Source organism: Sitophilus oryzae, unplaced genomic scaffold (assembly GCF_002938485.1).
Source record: "Sitophilus oryzae breed Bouriz unplaced genomic scaffold, Soryzae_2.0 scaffold_863_pilon_pilon, whole genome shotgun sequence".
In the NCBI taxonomy this organism is placed as follows: Eukaryota; Metazoa; Arthropoda; class Insecta; order Coleoptera; family Curculionidae; genus Sitophilus; species Sitophilus oryzae.
The window spans coordinates 293,091-310,363 of record NW_022147487.1 but is presented as its reverse complement, the minus strand read 5'-3'; the positions used below and the strand labels follow the sequence as shown (position 1 = coordinate 310,363).

General features: G+C 32.5%; 1 protein-coding gene across 2 annotated transcripts in view; it reads left to right on the top strand.

Annotated features, from left to right (window-relative positions):
- The window catches only part of LOC115890345 (protein decapentaplegic-like), a 114,657-nt gene extending 98,334 nt beyond the window's left edge, over positions 1–16,323 (top strand). For both annotated transcript variants that reach the window (XM_030910539.1, XM_030910538.1), the window contains exon 3: positions 15,136–16,323. In XM_030910539.1, coding sequence (XP_030766399.1) covers positions 15,136–16,004 — 869 coding nt within the window. In that variant the 3' untranslated portion in view covers positions 16,005–16,323. The remainder of the gene's footprint in view (positions 1–15,135) is intronic.
- The last annotated feature ends 950 nt before the right edge of the window (positions 16,324–17,273 follow it).

Genomic DNA, 17,273 nt, shown 5'->3' with positions numbered 1-17,273 from the left:
TCGGTCGGCGTCGAGCATTTAATGGTAAAAAATGATCTTGCTGAGGGGTAGTAATGCGATGTCGCCCTGTGTGCCTTTCAGCAACATCACCACTTTCACGGTAGCGTGCACTTAATCGCGATATTACACTTTGCGTTGTATTTAATGCTCTAGCCACGTCGATTTGGCGCATTCCAGCTTCGAGCATACCCAGGGCCCTTAGCATTTCGTCTCTGTTAAGATGTTTACGCTCCATAATGTCGTTTAATACTAAACAGAGTTATTTGAATGAATTCTGGCCAGTTATCATAAAAACATAGCCAGTACAGGTTAAATTCGAACAATTATTGATGCTAGGTGCTTTTTATACATTTGACAAAAAATGCACAAACACTTCTGCAAATATCTCAAATTTAGAAATAACTAGTGTGACTACTTCGTTTCAATCGAAGTAGAAAGAATTGGCCTACAAATACGTGGTTGTTTATTCAAAACATTTATTTTTAACTTTAATAAAATGATATCCCTATTAGATTTTTCCGGTGTGTGTAGTTATATTTTGCAAATGCTTAACGCTTCGGGAAGTATATCTCTTCCCGTCGTTGGAAGGCAAAAAACACAAAGGACAGAGAAAAAACTATTTAAAATAGCTAAATACAACTATTCAAGAACACTCTAGTTTTTTTTTTCAACAGATACGTCTATAAACACCATTCACGTTCTGTTAAAATGACATTTTATCAAGATAATCTTCAAAATTAACAATTACTACCTGATAACAATTATTTAATGGGGCAAAACCAAAAAGCCTCAAGCTTTATGTTCAATAAAACCAAAGAAGCGATAGCCTTACATTACTAATCTCTACAGATGCCTGAGCAATATTTTTTTTATATTAAACTGTATTAAAAAAGCCTCTTCTATTTTTCGTTTAGAGACTATGACTTTTTTTCATAATAATTTTTGCGTTGTTCAAATCTACTCTGTACCCATGAAAGCTGACAAACCTTAGATTTGCGAAAATCACCCTTTCTTAAATGATCTTTATGTTCTTTAAATCGAACATTTAACGTTCACAATGTATTTTTTATATTACATTTATTGTTTGTTGTCCAGTGCTTATTGCTTTTTTTTGTCCTTTTGGCAAATTTGTTTCTGGCTGACAAGCAGTGTCCGTTTAGGTTTAACGCAGAAATGTTTACAAAAAATAACTATTTTATTTTGTAGATTGTCCTACAGCAAGTGGCGAAATACCCATAGGGTTTTTTTAAGAGATGAATCCGCCACAAACCTATAGACATTTTTTATTAAGCAAAAAAGAACGAGACGGTGTTGAAAATCTTTCCTACAAATACCTTGTGTAATATTTTATTTACAACTACACCATTACTCAAAAACTTAACCACTACCATTACCTCAACTTACTACAACGATTACTTAAATACTTGAGTAATAATATAAAATGAAAAGTGACACTCATCTAACCACGCTAATAATTTATGTACATCATTAACAGTTATTTTTTATACAAGACGATAAAATGGTATTTTATCGTCGACCGAAAAGATTAATGAATTAATTTCGGGAGGGGATAATGCAATTTTATCGCCGTGTATATAACAATAATTTTTTTCCGTAGCGAGTTACGTTTTAAAAATATTCAGAAATTATTATTTGAAGGAATTTATTACGAGTAGAAAAAATATTGTGCTGGGTTGGCGTTGGTTTCTATGTAATTTGACAAATAAATAAAGCTGTCTCTTTAGTTGTCAGTTTTGAGTCAATATTTTTTAATTCTCTTTCGTGTCGATTGCTGATTGAATTGGAGCCAGAAACGGCTCAAAACCAAATAAGTAAATTACCAACAGATATTCTACGAAAGCGTAGAGCTGCAATCGCAACACTGAAAAATAATTTTAGCAAAATTTACACTTTTTCTGTAAATTTACAGATTTCCTGTAAATTTACACTTTTTCTGTAAATTTAAAATTTACACTTTTTCTGTAAATTTGCACATTTTCTGTAAATTTACAGAGTTACTGTAAATTTACACTTTTTCTGTAAATTTACACTTTTTCTGTAAATTGCATGCGAAATTTACTACCCAGCAGGACGACGCGTTACTTCTCGGCATTGACCTGTTCGTTACTCGGTAGTTACAAGTAGTAGTGGGAACTATCGAATGAATACTATCAAAACATTCGATAGTTGCAATTCATTCGAATAATTCGATAGCTAGTAAGAAAACATTCGTCGAAAACTATTCGAATAAAAATTATCGAATAGATGCGTCATCTGCCTTGAAATATTGTATTCTAGTAATTCGGCAGCAAAACCATTCATTTATAAAATTCATTCATTTATCAAATTCATTTATTCGTCAGGATCGATTTTAATAAAATATAAACTGATTTTAGTTGTCGTCCGGCGACGTAGGTTTCTTTCCTAGAAACCCGACAGCGGTCGGTGGCAATGCTATGAAAAGAAGCCGGCATCTTTGATTTTTTGGGGAGTCAAATAAAGATAGGGACACATTATTTTTTTATTGAGTTATTGAGGTGCTAGTATTTACACAGAAAATATATTATGAAGGGCGCTGTTGCCATATATTTGTATTAGTTGGTATTAGCAAAGAATATTATTCTTTAGCATTAGTTAGTTACGGATAGTATGTCTATATGTTTTGCATTTTTTTATTAATATTCTGTTGTTACACTGCAATAATACTTTTTATTTTGGATGTAGGAATTTTTTTTTTAATTTTTAATGTTTTTAAGCAAAGACTGGTTTAATAAATAATAATAACAGTAATAATTTGTTATACCTATTAACAACAAAATTTACAATCATTTAATAATATAAACATTTGTTTTAAGTAGTAGCAAAATATAAACAACAAATAGAAGTCAGTATTTATATTAGATCCTATTTAAAATAATATAGTCTCTAAATGGCAACGTTGGTTTATTAAATAATAATAATTACAGAACTAATTTGTTATATTAACAACAAATTTTAAAAATCATGAAATATAAACATTTATTAATTTTCTAAGCATGCAGTGTAATTGGAAGGAAAATATAAATAAAAAATTAGAAATCAAAATTATTTATATTACTTTTTATTACTTTATATTATTATTTAAAAATAATATTTACTTTTTGCTGGCATTTACTTTAAAACATAAATGAAATATTTCTTCGCAAAAAACTACATGTAAGAGAATTAGCATAAACAAAATACAAACATTGTTAACTTTTTTTTAAATTGGCACGTAAAAACTTTTCAGTTTAATTTTCTCACCCCAAAATTTGAGTTCGACAACAATTTACTTAACCACATTACTTTAATGTGATTATTAAGTTCAACTAATTCATATTATTAAAACATCTAAAATACATAAATATGTATTTTAAAATTAATTGTAAGTTCATCTCATCTCTGTTAAAAATTGCTACTTCTCAAAATTTCCCTTTAAAAAAATGCAATCTAACCTAACCTTAATATACCATATAAAATTAAATAATTGAAAGATCGGGCTACGGAAAATCACACAAATTTTCGGAAAAATTTTGACCACTTCGCACACAATCGTCAATTTAAAAAAAAACGACTATTTTAGTATTTTAAATATTTTAATAAACGCAAAAATAGCATAGTATTTACTAGGCGAAGTTATAAAAATTTGGAAGAACTATTAATACGCACACAAAAATCAAACGAATACTAAATTTCATTTATCAAAAGCATTCGATAGTCGTGGCGCAACGATAACCATTTAGTCGTACGGCGAGGTTGTCACATATGCTTTAGTATACAAATGAATGAATGATTTTATTCGAATAAAACCATTCGATAGTTGAAATCATTCATTCAGTGACCATTCGATAGTCTAATTCATTCGATAGTTCCCATCGCTAGTTACAAGTGAGCCTTGTTCTCTGCTGGTTAAGTTGCCATTATGCCGATGAAGTACAGATATTCATCAGAGATTATGGATGAATACATTAAAAACTACTTTCAAATCGGATTAAGTCACAAAGAAATTTTGACATTAGAGGATGGTTATGTCCTTTGTTATGTCCTAAGTTTACGTCATTTGCGAAGGCATTTGGGATGAACTAATTTATTTCGAAGTTGATCGAAATTCTTTAAGTACTCTAAAATAATAGCTGTAATATAGATAACCAAATTGTAACTGTATAACAAAACAGAGTACACTTAATATAAAAATGTAAATAAAATCAATTATTATCCTATGAATAAAAAATAAACCAAAAATCAGTAGCGCTAAAACATTAGGCGAATCCAAATGTTTTAGCATTACCTATAGCAAAATCCATATCTGTTTTAAAATATTCATAACTCTTATGAATGACTGGCAGTTTTAATTGCAGGGAGTATTTGCCATAGGAAATTGTGATTGATCTTCATGCAAAAACATGATCTGTGGCATTAAGGGAAATCATAGAGGTGGCGGACAATCAGATCCTGTTGCAAATACTAATACATGGATGCGCTGGATGTATACCATGATAGTAAGACCCATGATTACTTATGGAGCAGTTGCCTGGTACACAAAACTAGAGCAACGGACGCCAAGGCTAAACCTATGCAAAGTCCAGAGACTAGCATGTGTTTGCATCACAGGAGCCATGAGAACCTGTCCAACAGCAGTAATGGAGGTCATTCTAGATCTAACACCACTGCACATTGTCATTGGTAGATATGCCAATGCGACAATAATTAGAATGGTCACTAACGGAATTAGTACTGGGAGAATTGTCAGATCAGGGGCTTGGAACACCCTCAAAAAGGAAATACCACTCCTGCAACTCCCAGTGGACGATATGCCAAGAACGTACAACTTTGACAAACATGTCAATGTAGTATTGAGCAATAAGAAGGATTGGAAGAGCGAAACGCTTGCCCAGCAGTTAAAAGACGATACCATAACTTGGTATACTGATGCTTCCAAAATCAATACGGGAACAGGGATCGGAGTGTTTGGGCCGAGAGCTAATTACTCCGAACCAATGGGCACTTACCCCAGTATCCTACAGGCAGAAATCTACGCTATCGAGAGAGATGCGTACAACTTATCTTAGATAGGAACTATCGGAAACAAGAAATAGCCATCTTATCTGATAGTCAAGCAGCGTTAAAGGCGATCAACTCCAGTATCAATCAATTCGAAATTGGTCAAAGAATGCATAGAGAAGCTGAATTAATTAGGCAAAGAAAACAAAGTCCTCCTACACTGGGTGCCTGCTCACCAAGGGATAGAAGGCAATGAAAAAGCAAATAATCTAGCTAGGAAAGGAGCGAACACTCCAATTAACTGGACCAGAACCGTTCTGCTTCCAAGTGGTAACCAACTCGTAAGGCGGAACTCAAGAACTTGGAAGATTCCATCCGCAACCTGGAATGGAAATCTTGCAATGGTCTAAGACACTCAAAGAAGTTTCTGAGGGCTTATGATCAAGAAAAATCACAGATCTTCCTGGGTCTGAGTAAGAACAATTTTCGGATTGTCACGGGGTTTTTAACAGGACACTGTCTCCTCAATGAACACCTCAGTAGATTGAAACTAAGAAGAAACGGCGAATGCAGATTCTGTGGGGAAGATGGGGAAACACCAGTACAATTCCTCATCACTGAGTGCGCCGAGACGACAACCATTCGTGCCATGAATTTTGGTACGACTGATATTGGAGATGGAGAACTACCCTCTATAAAACCGTCCCAGATACTGGCTTTTGTCAAAGCCCTGGGACTGTATGATGAGTTATGATTCAAGAAAGGGGGACACAATGGATCTGTAAGGTCGAAGTGATTAACCCCCCTCCCACTCATTCTAAATTCTAAATTCTAAAATTCAAATACTAATACATCGGAAAGGGTGACAATACTTTCCGGGTCGCCTAAAAGCATATTATATGTGTTATATCACATACATTTCAAATCAAATACATAATCTCTAAAATAAGAGATCACCGGAATTTTTTTTAGTCCCAGGTTCAGTATAGACGATGAGGAATAATTTTTCAAGTATTTTTAAAGGGGGTGTGCTTTCAGAACAAAATATACCTTTGAATATTTATACTGGGATATTGCTTAATCTTGTCATATAGATCGCATGTCTCCAATGCTTCAATTAATTGCCGCAGTGGTTCCCTAATTCTGTCTTTACTATTGAAGACTTTTGTGAATAAACTAGAAACTGGAGAGTTCGATGTCAACCACTGTTTCCACTAACGCAGAAATTGACAGAAAAAGTGTAAATTTACAGAAAATCTGTAAATTTACAGAAAAAGTGTAAGTTTTGCTAAAAATATTTTTCAATGTTGCGATGGCAGCTCTACGCTTTCGTAGTAATATTCAGGCTGAGGCGACAAACGCCATATCCAAACTACTTCCATTTAAATCCCGAATAACTTATGAAAAGGAATACAAACATTTTCAAAAATGGAAGTAATTAAAAAACGTGCGAGACGAAATAAAGTTTTTAACCTTTCATTTTTTCGTTATTTCTTTCGAATTTCTGTAACAAATAGAGCCAAAATTTTGTCAGAAAGTGACAATAAGGAAGCCTATTTTAACAATGGTACTTCAGCAGAGCTTAAAAGCGTTGCCGAATCAAGAGAAACGAAAGAAGAAGAAATTAATTTTGAAAAACATTATTTTCTTACATCTAAATACTAAAATTGATAGTCTGTCCTTTCTCTTCAAATGGAAGACGCAAGAATCAGCGTCTTGCGAAGATATAAGAGAAAAATAGTGATTTCAACGACGTCACAGTTTCGTAACACTCTCTCAGCTGGTGAGTGAGATCAACAGATATACGGGCTGGGCGGGGCACAAGGTTTGACCTAATCGTTTAAACACCTGGCACCAGTGGCGTACGAACAGATTTTCTCCACTTTGTCAGAATACTTTTATTCAAAAAAACATGCGAACTCGATATTTCGGTGTGAAACAACAACTGAGGAGCGATAAAGACAATAGATTTGTTCACACAGCCAGTGTTGCCAGAAATTTTCAAGCGAATTTCTTTCTTTTCCAATAACAAGGGGCCGTCCTCTACCGGAAAAAAACGGAATTTCAAATATTTTTATATAAAATGGTTCAAGTCCAAAAAAGTATAAACATTCTTAAAAATGATCGCAGTTGTATTTTGAGTTACTTCAGTTTACAATTATACAATTTAAAACATAATAAACTATTGTGTCAAGTTCTTTTCTCCAGCTTGTTTTATTTTAATTAAGTAACATTAAAAAACTTTAACTGTCATTTTCTCCATAATTATCTTCTAGGACTTGATCCAGTTCACTTCTGTAACCATCAAGTATCAGATCTTACGTAAGTTGTCTCTGGTATGTTGAAAAAAAGTCATTGCTTATAATAGTTGCTTGAACCGAGAATAATTAATCGTGCAACCTATTTATATCCTTTCTTGCTTGTTAAAAAAGTCTGTGATTTTTGTCACAGATGTTTTTAAATTTCTGTTTGTAATTCACCTACACGATTCAATTGGCTATTTTTTAAATGCCTATACCACTGGCTTCAAAAAAATATAAAAATTAAAATCGCCGACGTACAATTGGGGTCTCTACACAAATTTAAAAAAAACTTTTTCAATCAAAGTAAAAAGCGCGCAAAAAGTTTTGTTAATAATAAATAACGACCATCATCACCAAAAGGTATGCTTACTTTTGCCCCCCTCCCTGTTTCTAAATCCAGGAGGTTGGGTCTTGGCACCAGTTTAAATAAAAATAGACTTTAATCTAATAGAAAAAGCAAAAAAAATATTTTTTTTTCTAATATTTTAGTGATAAAATTTTACTTTATGATCATAAGTATTAGTAAACAAGTAAAACTACAAACTAACAATTAAAGAAGTACAATTAATAACTTTAACACACACTGAATTTAGACTAAAAAGGAAGAAAACAATTAGGTACTAGCTATAAGTAAATAAATAAATTTTAAACATGGTTACTGTTGCAGGAAGCAACACTCCTAAGGAGATTTTTGATAGTTTTTTGTGATCTCGGATTTGAATTAAAATTTTTTGAGAACAACTTAAAAGAATGATGCATCTGCTCTGAGGCTTGCTCAGAGTAAAAGCCCAATACTTTCTGTGAAATACTAACAAAATCCAGTATATGGTGAACAACAGCGTGAATTTTTGGAGTAAAACTGATTTTCGTATCTCTTATTTTTTTGTTTGCGCGCCACATCATTGAAGGTACAAAATACCTCTATGTATTTGTTGTCTAAAAAAAAATAAGCAAAGGGCATAGTGTCCAAATAACAATAATAAAATAAAGTTTTGTTACAAAGTAAGTACCAGAATCTAGTGCTTAAGGACGTCAACTTTTTTAAGCAAGTATCTGGCATTATTTCCATTAAATCTGCTGTAATGGTCTAATTGTATCCCAAAACTTCTTAGCCAGATTTCAGCAATTTCCGGAAAGTCCTTTTTTAGAGAATCGTATATTTTTTGTACAACTCCCATCTAAATAAATATATAGTTGATAATTGGAAGATTGTCATCACCAGTTATTAAAGGGATGTTGACGCAATTCTCTAAAAATTTTAATTAAAATTTGCAAAAAATAACTATTAAAAAAGTCAATAAAGTAAACTTAGCAGTACACTTACTGTATTTTTTTGTTTCTTTTAAATTTCCACTTGTCTCCTCGTTCTATAATGTACTCCATTTGGAAATATCTTTTATGGATCTTAATTCTCCCTTTGACTGTAAATTTTTTGAGTTAACATCACACCAGGCACATGCATGGCATGATGATAAAGATTGAAGGCCCAATATAATCATTATCAACTTTAGATCTGCGGCAAATGTGTAAGAACTGACTCCACAAATAGTATGGTGTTGCAAAATCTCAAACATTGCTCTGATATTTTTGTAGGTTTCTATTATTTTGGGAGCCAATCCTATTAAAATGCGTTTGTTTATTCCGGTACTTTTATGTTTTTCTTGTTTTATTTCGGGATTTTCGTAACAACATAAAGACAGACAAATTTTTAAAGATCCACTTCCACTATCTATGCTCAGTTTTAAATGGAAATCATCAGTAAGTTCACGTTTTTTAAACAAATGGTATTTCCACCAGGCCAGGCAGACAAATTGGTCAAAAAAATCTCCTTAGGAGTGTTGCTTCTACAACAGTAACCATGTTTAAAATTTATTTATTTACTTATAGCTAGTACCAAATTGTTTTCTCCCTTTTTAGACTAAATTCAGTGTGTGTTAAAGTTATTAATTGTACTTCCTTAATTGTTAGTTTGTAGTTTGACTTGTTTCATAATACTTATGATCATAAAGTAAAATTTTATCATTAAAATCTTATAAAATTTTTTTTTGTTTATTTTTATTTAAATTTGTGCAGTGACCCAACCTCCTAGATTTAGAAACAGGGAGGGGGACAAAAGTAAGCGTACCTTTTGGTGATGATGGTCGTTATTTATTATTAACAAAACTTTTTGCGCGCTTTTTACTTTGGTTAATTTTTTTTTAAATTTGTGTAGAGACCCCAATTGTACGTCGGCGATTTTAATTTTTAATTTTTTTTGAAACCTGTGGTATCGGCATTTAAAAAATAAAGTACTCAAAGTTTATATTTTTTTTTTTCTTGACATCTTGGCCCAGGCTAACTGTGAGTATGTATGTATGTAATTCTATGTATGTAAATTTATTGTTATTAAAAATCAACATATTTAAATTTGATTTCAATCAACTACCATACACAGAAATCGTAAAAAAGTAATTAAAGATACGCTACTGTAGAATGTGTTACAATGTGGGCAGTACCGTGTAGTGGCAATCAAAAATCTATAAATAAGAATAATTAACTATATGGGCAATTAAAATATTTTCATGCGCCTTGTTTATTATTATTATCATTATAACCATTACCTGTTTTGATTTAATACGTTATATGTATATGGGTCTATATAGGAAAATTTTGAACCTTATTTAAAATATTTTTTTTATTGCCAGTAAGTGTATTATAGGTATGCATCTGCATCTAAAGATCTTATACTTTCTTAAACTTTCTAGTCTTGCTAATGTTTAATCAAAAATTGACATTTACTATTAAAATACAGCTGTGAATTGGGCTCGGTATGTACCGGACAGTTTAGAAGACCGAATAAAAAACTGCATACCTATAATAATAACAATAATAACGATGATAGTGTAGCATGATTGATGCTAACTGCAAACAGAATGTCACGAAGCGTCTTTGCTTTGCTAAGAGGTTCAATTAGCGTCAAACGGTCAACAGAAACTTTCCACGGTGGTTCAGAGTGAGAAAAGAGAACCCATCGGGTACCGTTGATTCAAAATTATTGTAACATTATATTTCAAACAAAGAACCGAAATTTTACCAACTTTGGAGTTTAATCTCTGTACATATTCCATTGTAGCGAGTTCATAGTTTTTTTGTCACTGAAATTGGTCTTCTAGGTCTCTTAATACCTCTTGGGCACAATGCTTCTCATCATCATCATTATTTAGCTTATTCCGTCCACTGCTGAACAAAAGCCCCTTTCAGCTTTAGCCATTTCTTTCTATTTTGTGCCACTTGAATCCAGTTTCCAGCCACTAATATCATCTGTCCATCGACTAAGAGATCGTCCTCTGCTTCTATAGGCCTCGTGTTTTGGTCTCCATTTCACAAGTCTCTTTGTCCACCGTCCATCTGTTATCCTGGCCACAAGCCCTACCCAATTATATTTAAGATGTATGACAGATATCACCGCATCTCGTTCTCCTGTTTGATTTCGTATGGTATAATTGGGTATTTTATCCCCAAAGTGTAACTCCCAACATGGACCTTTCCATTTTCCGTTGCATGACCTGTATTCTATGCATGTTCTTTTTTGTCAAAGTAAGTGTTTGAGCTCCATACGTGAGGACATGCAAGACACACTGGTTAAAGACCTTTCTTTTTAAACATATTGGAAGATCAGATCTCAGTATATGATTTAGTTTACCGAATGCCGCCCACGACAAACCTATTCTTCCAAGAATTTTGTGTGTCTGATTATCCCTTCTAATACCGATCTCATATCCTAAGTATTTATATATATGCACTGGTTCCAAAAGTATGTTATTAATGTTTAAATTACCACTCAGTACTAGGTTTGTCATGTATTGTGTCTTTGATAAGTTAATTTTCAAACCGACTTTTTCCGAAGCATCATTTAGCGTATCCAGCTTATTCTGTGCTTCTTGTATGCTCAATAAAAACATAGTATTGAAAGTTAATTATTATTTGTTTGCAAAATATAATAGTAAATAAAATAGTATGTTAGACACAGTTATAGCATAATATATATTTCTTGGTTCCAATAATTTGAAATTCAAATAGTTACCCTACTTAACTAAAAGAAATGTACCTGCCTTAAAATGTGCGGGATTTCCCTGTGTTTGTTGCACCACTGGCCTCAATAAGAGAAGAAAATTTTAACTTGCAGAAATTGTTGATTTCTGACAGTTCATATTCAAGTCCAATATAATCATCTGAAAATGGAAAGGTCTATGTTGGGAGTTAAGCTTGATTTTCATGCATCCGTTGTCCGACGATACTGTTTCGCTTGCGCAAGCATGGCTTGTCCAAGCTTGCATGATTCAATTTCAGTCAATCATCAAGCGGCTTGCACAATTAAAATGCTTGCGCAAATTTTCCCTACAGACGCTACAGTTTGCTTGTACAAAAAGATTGTTCATGCATGCATGCTTATCAAACTTGCAGTAGTGTGTGTAGCCACCTTTAGAGATAAAATACCCAATCATCATACCATACGAAGAGGAGTAAGAGATGCGGTGATATCACTGAACTGGGCAGGATATGTGGCTAGGATAACAGATGGACGGTGGGCAAAGAGACTTGTGGAATGGAGACCAAAACACGAGGCCTATAGAAGCAGAGGATGACCTCCTAGTCGATGGGCAGAAAAATAGAAAGAAATGGCTAGAGTTAAAGGAGGCTTTTGTTCAGCAGTGGACGGAATGAGCTAAATGATGATGATGATGATAATCATCTGCCACACTCATATCTCTCCCTCGTATCGTTTCATTAATTTTACTTCTGTAACATCTGAGGCAATATCTTGAAGTACCAGCTGATGTACCAGTATTAAAATAGTCTTCGTTGTTATCATTTCCTACAACAACTCCCTGACAACATTTTGGCTTCTATTGGTACTTTGGTACACAAATTCAAAGGAATGAACTACAAATTAACAATTATTGACAATTATTGACAAGGATTACTGGTTTTTAAGATTAACACGACTAAACAAAATCTCACAAATTCTTGTATTTTTACAGTATTTTTTCATAGTCAAAAGAGAATATTGTTCCTACCTTTTAGTTAATCGTGTGTTATTACTACAAAACATAGTACCAAAGGTTTCATTACTGTTAATCTCTCCACAGAATCAATCCGATGTCTCTTACTGTTTTAAAGTTCTAAAAATTGCACCAATCGTTCATAAAATGATTTCTACATACTAAGATGACTTGTATTTTTTGTTGTATCATTGAAATTACATACACACATACTTTTAGATAAAGTTATACAAAAAACATCCAGGGTCCTGACAAGCACATTATTATTATTTAATTCAATTAAAATCAGTTGTATAACTATGCTGTCTGTCCCACTTTCGCTGTTTTGATCTGTCATGTTTTTCGATACCAAACCAGAGACGTGCTAAGGAAACTTTTCGGGGTTTCTTCTAGATTAAAATGATTTTTTACTAGTGATGGGCAAATGCAAGGCAAAGACCAAGAATCTCTTAGTCGTGAGCTTGGTTTTGGCTTTGCTGCAAGACTCTTGCTGCAGACTCTTGCGCTAGTCTTGTTTGACATTTTTTATTTTTCAGTATACTGGGTGTGTCTCAAAAATGGCTCACCCCTATAACTTTTTTATTTTTTTTTCAGATAAAAAAAACGAGATTTGGTATGTTACTATATGAGATTAGTATTGATTGACGTATTCAACCATTTTTTGTCACTTTCTCTTTTACCGGAAATCACTATAACTTTTGATTTTTAAATGGCACTCTCGGTATATTTTTACTTTATTCGATAGGAAATGACACTCTGAATAAAATGACATATCATACGTCAACTTTTGACATTTTTGCATAGAGTTAATTTGAAATTATAACATGCGGTTCATAACGACAATTTAACTGAAAATACCAAGTGTGTGGTACCAAATTATTCGTAAAAAACGCTTTTTCCAAATATCCTAATGAGCCACCCTCGTTCCATTTGAAAAAATTCACATATGATTAAAAATACGATTTGGACATCAATTTGAAATCATCATTTGAAAAAATTCAGATATGATCAAAAAAACGATTTGGGCATTTTCCAATAATGCTAATGAGCCACCCTTGTCCCTTTTGAAAAAACGAGATATGATTAAAAATATGATTTGGGAATCTTTTAACCCGCCAGGACAAGACACGAAAAATATTAGATGATCAAATCTATTTTTTCAAAGCTCCAAGATCAAAAACTAGTGTTTGTAACAGAGCCATGGCACTCTAGATTGATATTTAAAATGCCAAGAGTTTGATTTCTCTATTCAGAGGGTCATTTTCCATCGAATAAAGTAAAAATATACCGAGGGTGCCATTAAAAAAAATCAAAAGTTGTAGTCAATAATGTGTTCTTTTTTTATAAATTGGATTAGGATCGAAAGAAATCAACAGAAGTCTTTTGTTTTAAATTTGTCGACGTTTCGCAAAATTTATTTGCATCTTCAGGACAATTTAAATCTGGACTTTCTTAGTCATATCCATTAATACACGGATGGTATAGAGGGGAGTGGTATATATTTTTTTTTTTAGTTTTTAGCAAAACGATAATATTACTAGCCCATTTGTATGCAAAAAGAAAACTATTTAAATCTTTATAAAAGAGTATACCATTAATTAAATATAACATAAATTATTTCCGCCCATATACTAATTAATTACATACTTAATTGTGTTCGTTAATAAATTATTATAAATAAATGTGGATTTGAGTCAGAAATCAATATAATAATAAGTTATCAAATTAAAGTCTCTGTTGTTATAAATAAGCATTTATTAAAAAATGAAATATCATTTTTAAGGTGTTACTTTTTATCACACTGTCTAATGCCCATACAAAATTCAGTTTTTTAGTATTTGGAGCAATTATTATTAATCAACGCAAACAGTCAGTTAATGTAGTTTGAATATTGGAATCATATTAATTGGTCCTCTTTAACCAATATTTAAACAGTTTTTTTTTATTTTTTAATGAAATAAACGAATTATATCGACAATATTAGTATCTGTACTCTTTAAAAATTTCGTACATCTTTAAAAATAATCTAAAATGTCAATAGTCCATGGGTATATTGATAAATAAATTCTAAATTACAAGAAAATGCATTTTCTACGGAAACTTAAAGAGATAGGTAAAAATGGTATAATACAATTTGATAGACAATTAAATTGTGCATCTGATTCTCGTAAAGTATACAGGGTGTTCCATTTAAATTAAAGAAGTTATTGCCGTTTGAAGCTAATAATTATTTAAAATAAATTTTTAGACACTCTGTATAAGGTAGTATTATTTTTATTATTGCAACACAATAACTGATCAGTAAATAAACTACAGTAAATATTTAGTATTAAAAACTTTGATACCCTTGGAGAAATGAAGCCTTAAAATTTTTACTGCAATTTCAAAAAATTAAAAATATTTCAAAAACGGTAAGGTTTAAGTATACTAAATCGTAATCAAATTTACCTTTATTTTAATCGTAGAAACTAAAAATGTAATAATGTAATAATTCCATAGTGTTCCATTTAAAAAAATACAACTTTGATATTTTTTACTTATTTGGGACATTCTGTATCTTGTAAAATTATTTTTAAATTGTAGTTCTAATAGTCCTTCAACGAACCCAAAACTTACAATTTGTAAAAATCTCATCGTTTAGCTACAATACTCCGTGTCGTATGTGGTGAACAACCCTGTATAACATATTTATTGATTGACCCGAAAGTATTCAATTTCGGGTTATTTTTTTAAACAAAACTAATATATTTTTTTCTTTTTTCTCCTTGCAGAAAGTCCCATAGACCAGAGGTTCAGAAAAACCAACAAGTTCCGATTGAAATTCGAGCCAAACATCCCCGAGATCGAAGTTTTCAAACACGCAGAACTATCCCTAAGGCGAAACGCCATCAAGAACAACACGAAAAAGAACGCCGTATCAAAACAACACTCTGCGTACGTCAGGATACTGGTCGAAGACATAATCAAGCCTGGAATAAAAGGCAAACATGGCCCGATAAAAAGACTTATCGAAAGTAAACAAATCGACATCAGATGCAACGGCAGTCTTAAGCTTGACTTAACTGAAGCAGTTGAAAGATGGTTGGATAATCCCTCTGAAAACCATGGAGTTATTGTCACTATCCTCGGCGCAGCAAGTCACGCAAAGAACCATGTGAGGTTGAAGCGGGATTTAAATGAACCAAAAGACGATTGGGCAAGGATTCAGCCAGTTTTATACACATTCACAGACGACAAAAAGAACACAGAAGCTAACATAAAAAATCTGAAAAAACGAAGAACGAAGAGAGCTTCAAGAAAACACCTGAGAAGAAAAAGCGAGAACGTGCAGTGCAGTCGACACAAGATGTACGTCAACTTTGGAGACGTAGGTTGGAGTGACTGGATAGTGGCTCCCCCAGGGTACGACGCGTACTATTGTTCGGGTGAGTGCAAGTTCCCCCTTGCCGATCACCTGAACACGACGAATCACGCCATTGTGCAGCTGTTGACGAATTCCGTGAATCCGGCCAAGGTGCCGAAGCCTTGTTGTGTACCCACGCAGCTGAATGCGATATCGATGTTGTATTTGGATGATGACAAGAAGGTGGTGTTGAAGAACTACAAGGAGATGGTCGTTACAGGTTGCGGATGCCGGTAGTTGAGTTAAAGTGAAAGGGAAGGGAGTGACGTTTGGGTGGGTGAAAGAATTTGTGCTCCAAATTTGTGTTTTTTTGTCAGTTATGTTGTTTTTTACTAAAGGTTAGGAACAATATTATATTTCACCTTGAGATTTAAAAACATCGATAAATATTCTTTGATGTATATTTGGTATTTTTTTACTCAATTTTTCAGCAGTTATTTTTTGATTTACCTACATTTTTATGACTCAAGCGTCATTCAGATCGGCAAAATTAGTGGTTTCAATTACACTTTACACTTCTTAGGTTACGATCATTCACAATGTTTAAAAGACACGATTAAAGTTAATAGAATATCCTAGCAAGAGCTTGCATTTGACAGTTGTATCCATAGAGAAAGTTTAATATTAAGCTTATAAAACAATCAAGTTTTGATTTCTCACCACAACTTCTCTTGACGGAAGATAATCAAAGACATAAATTATATTTCTGGCAAATTTTGAAGTATAATTAGTGGAAAAGTTAAATGTTTGATAACTTTTTCTACTAATTGAAAATGTCTACCACTAATTTTGAATTTCTGAATGCTTATACATTAAAATTAAAGGAACAAACTTCTACGCTATTTGAAACCACTAATTTATTCCACTAATTGCGGATTCCACAATTAGTGGATTAAATTAGTGGTTTCAATCCACAATTTATACCACTAAACCACTAATTTATCCCACTAATTGCGTGGTTCCGAATGAAGAACCTCACAATTAGTGGATTAAATTAGTGGTTTCATTCAGTGTAGATGTTTGTCCCACTAATTTCAATATAAGCATTCAGAACGTCAAAATTAGTGGTCGTAATTTTTAATAGAGATAAAATAAGTGATATTTTAATAGAAATAAAAAGTTAGTTATTGTTTTATAAGCAAATGTTTAACTTTGTTCACTAATTATAATTGAAATGTCATTTTAGACTTTGATTATCATCTGTCAAAAGATATGTGGTTAGAAATAAAAAGTTTATTGTGTTATAAGCTAATTATTAGCTTCCTCTATGTATAAAACTGACTACCCCCAAGCCAGGCTAGGATATTCTATCTACTCTAGTTTTATCGAGGTCCTGAATGAAGCTGGACATTTATTAAACTATATCTAAATGAACTAGACCTAGCTCATTATACATCCTTCAGTAAAATAAATATTGAAATTCTTTCTTTTTTTGCTAACATTCAAAATTATATTTTGAAGTTATTTTTGTTATATTTTCAAACTTTTTGTGGCATGAATCTCGTG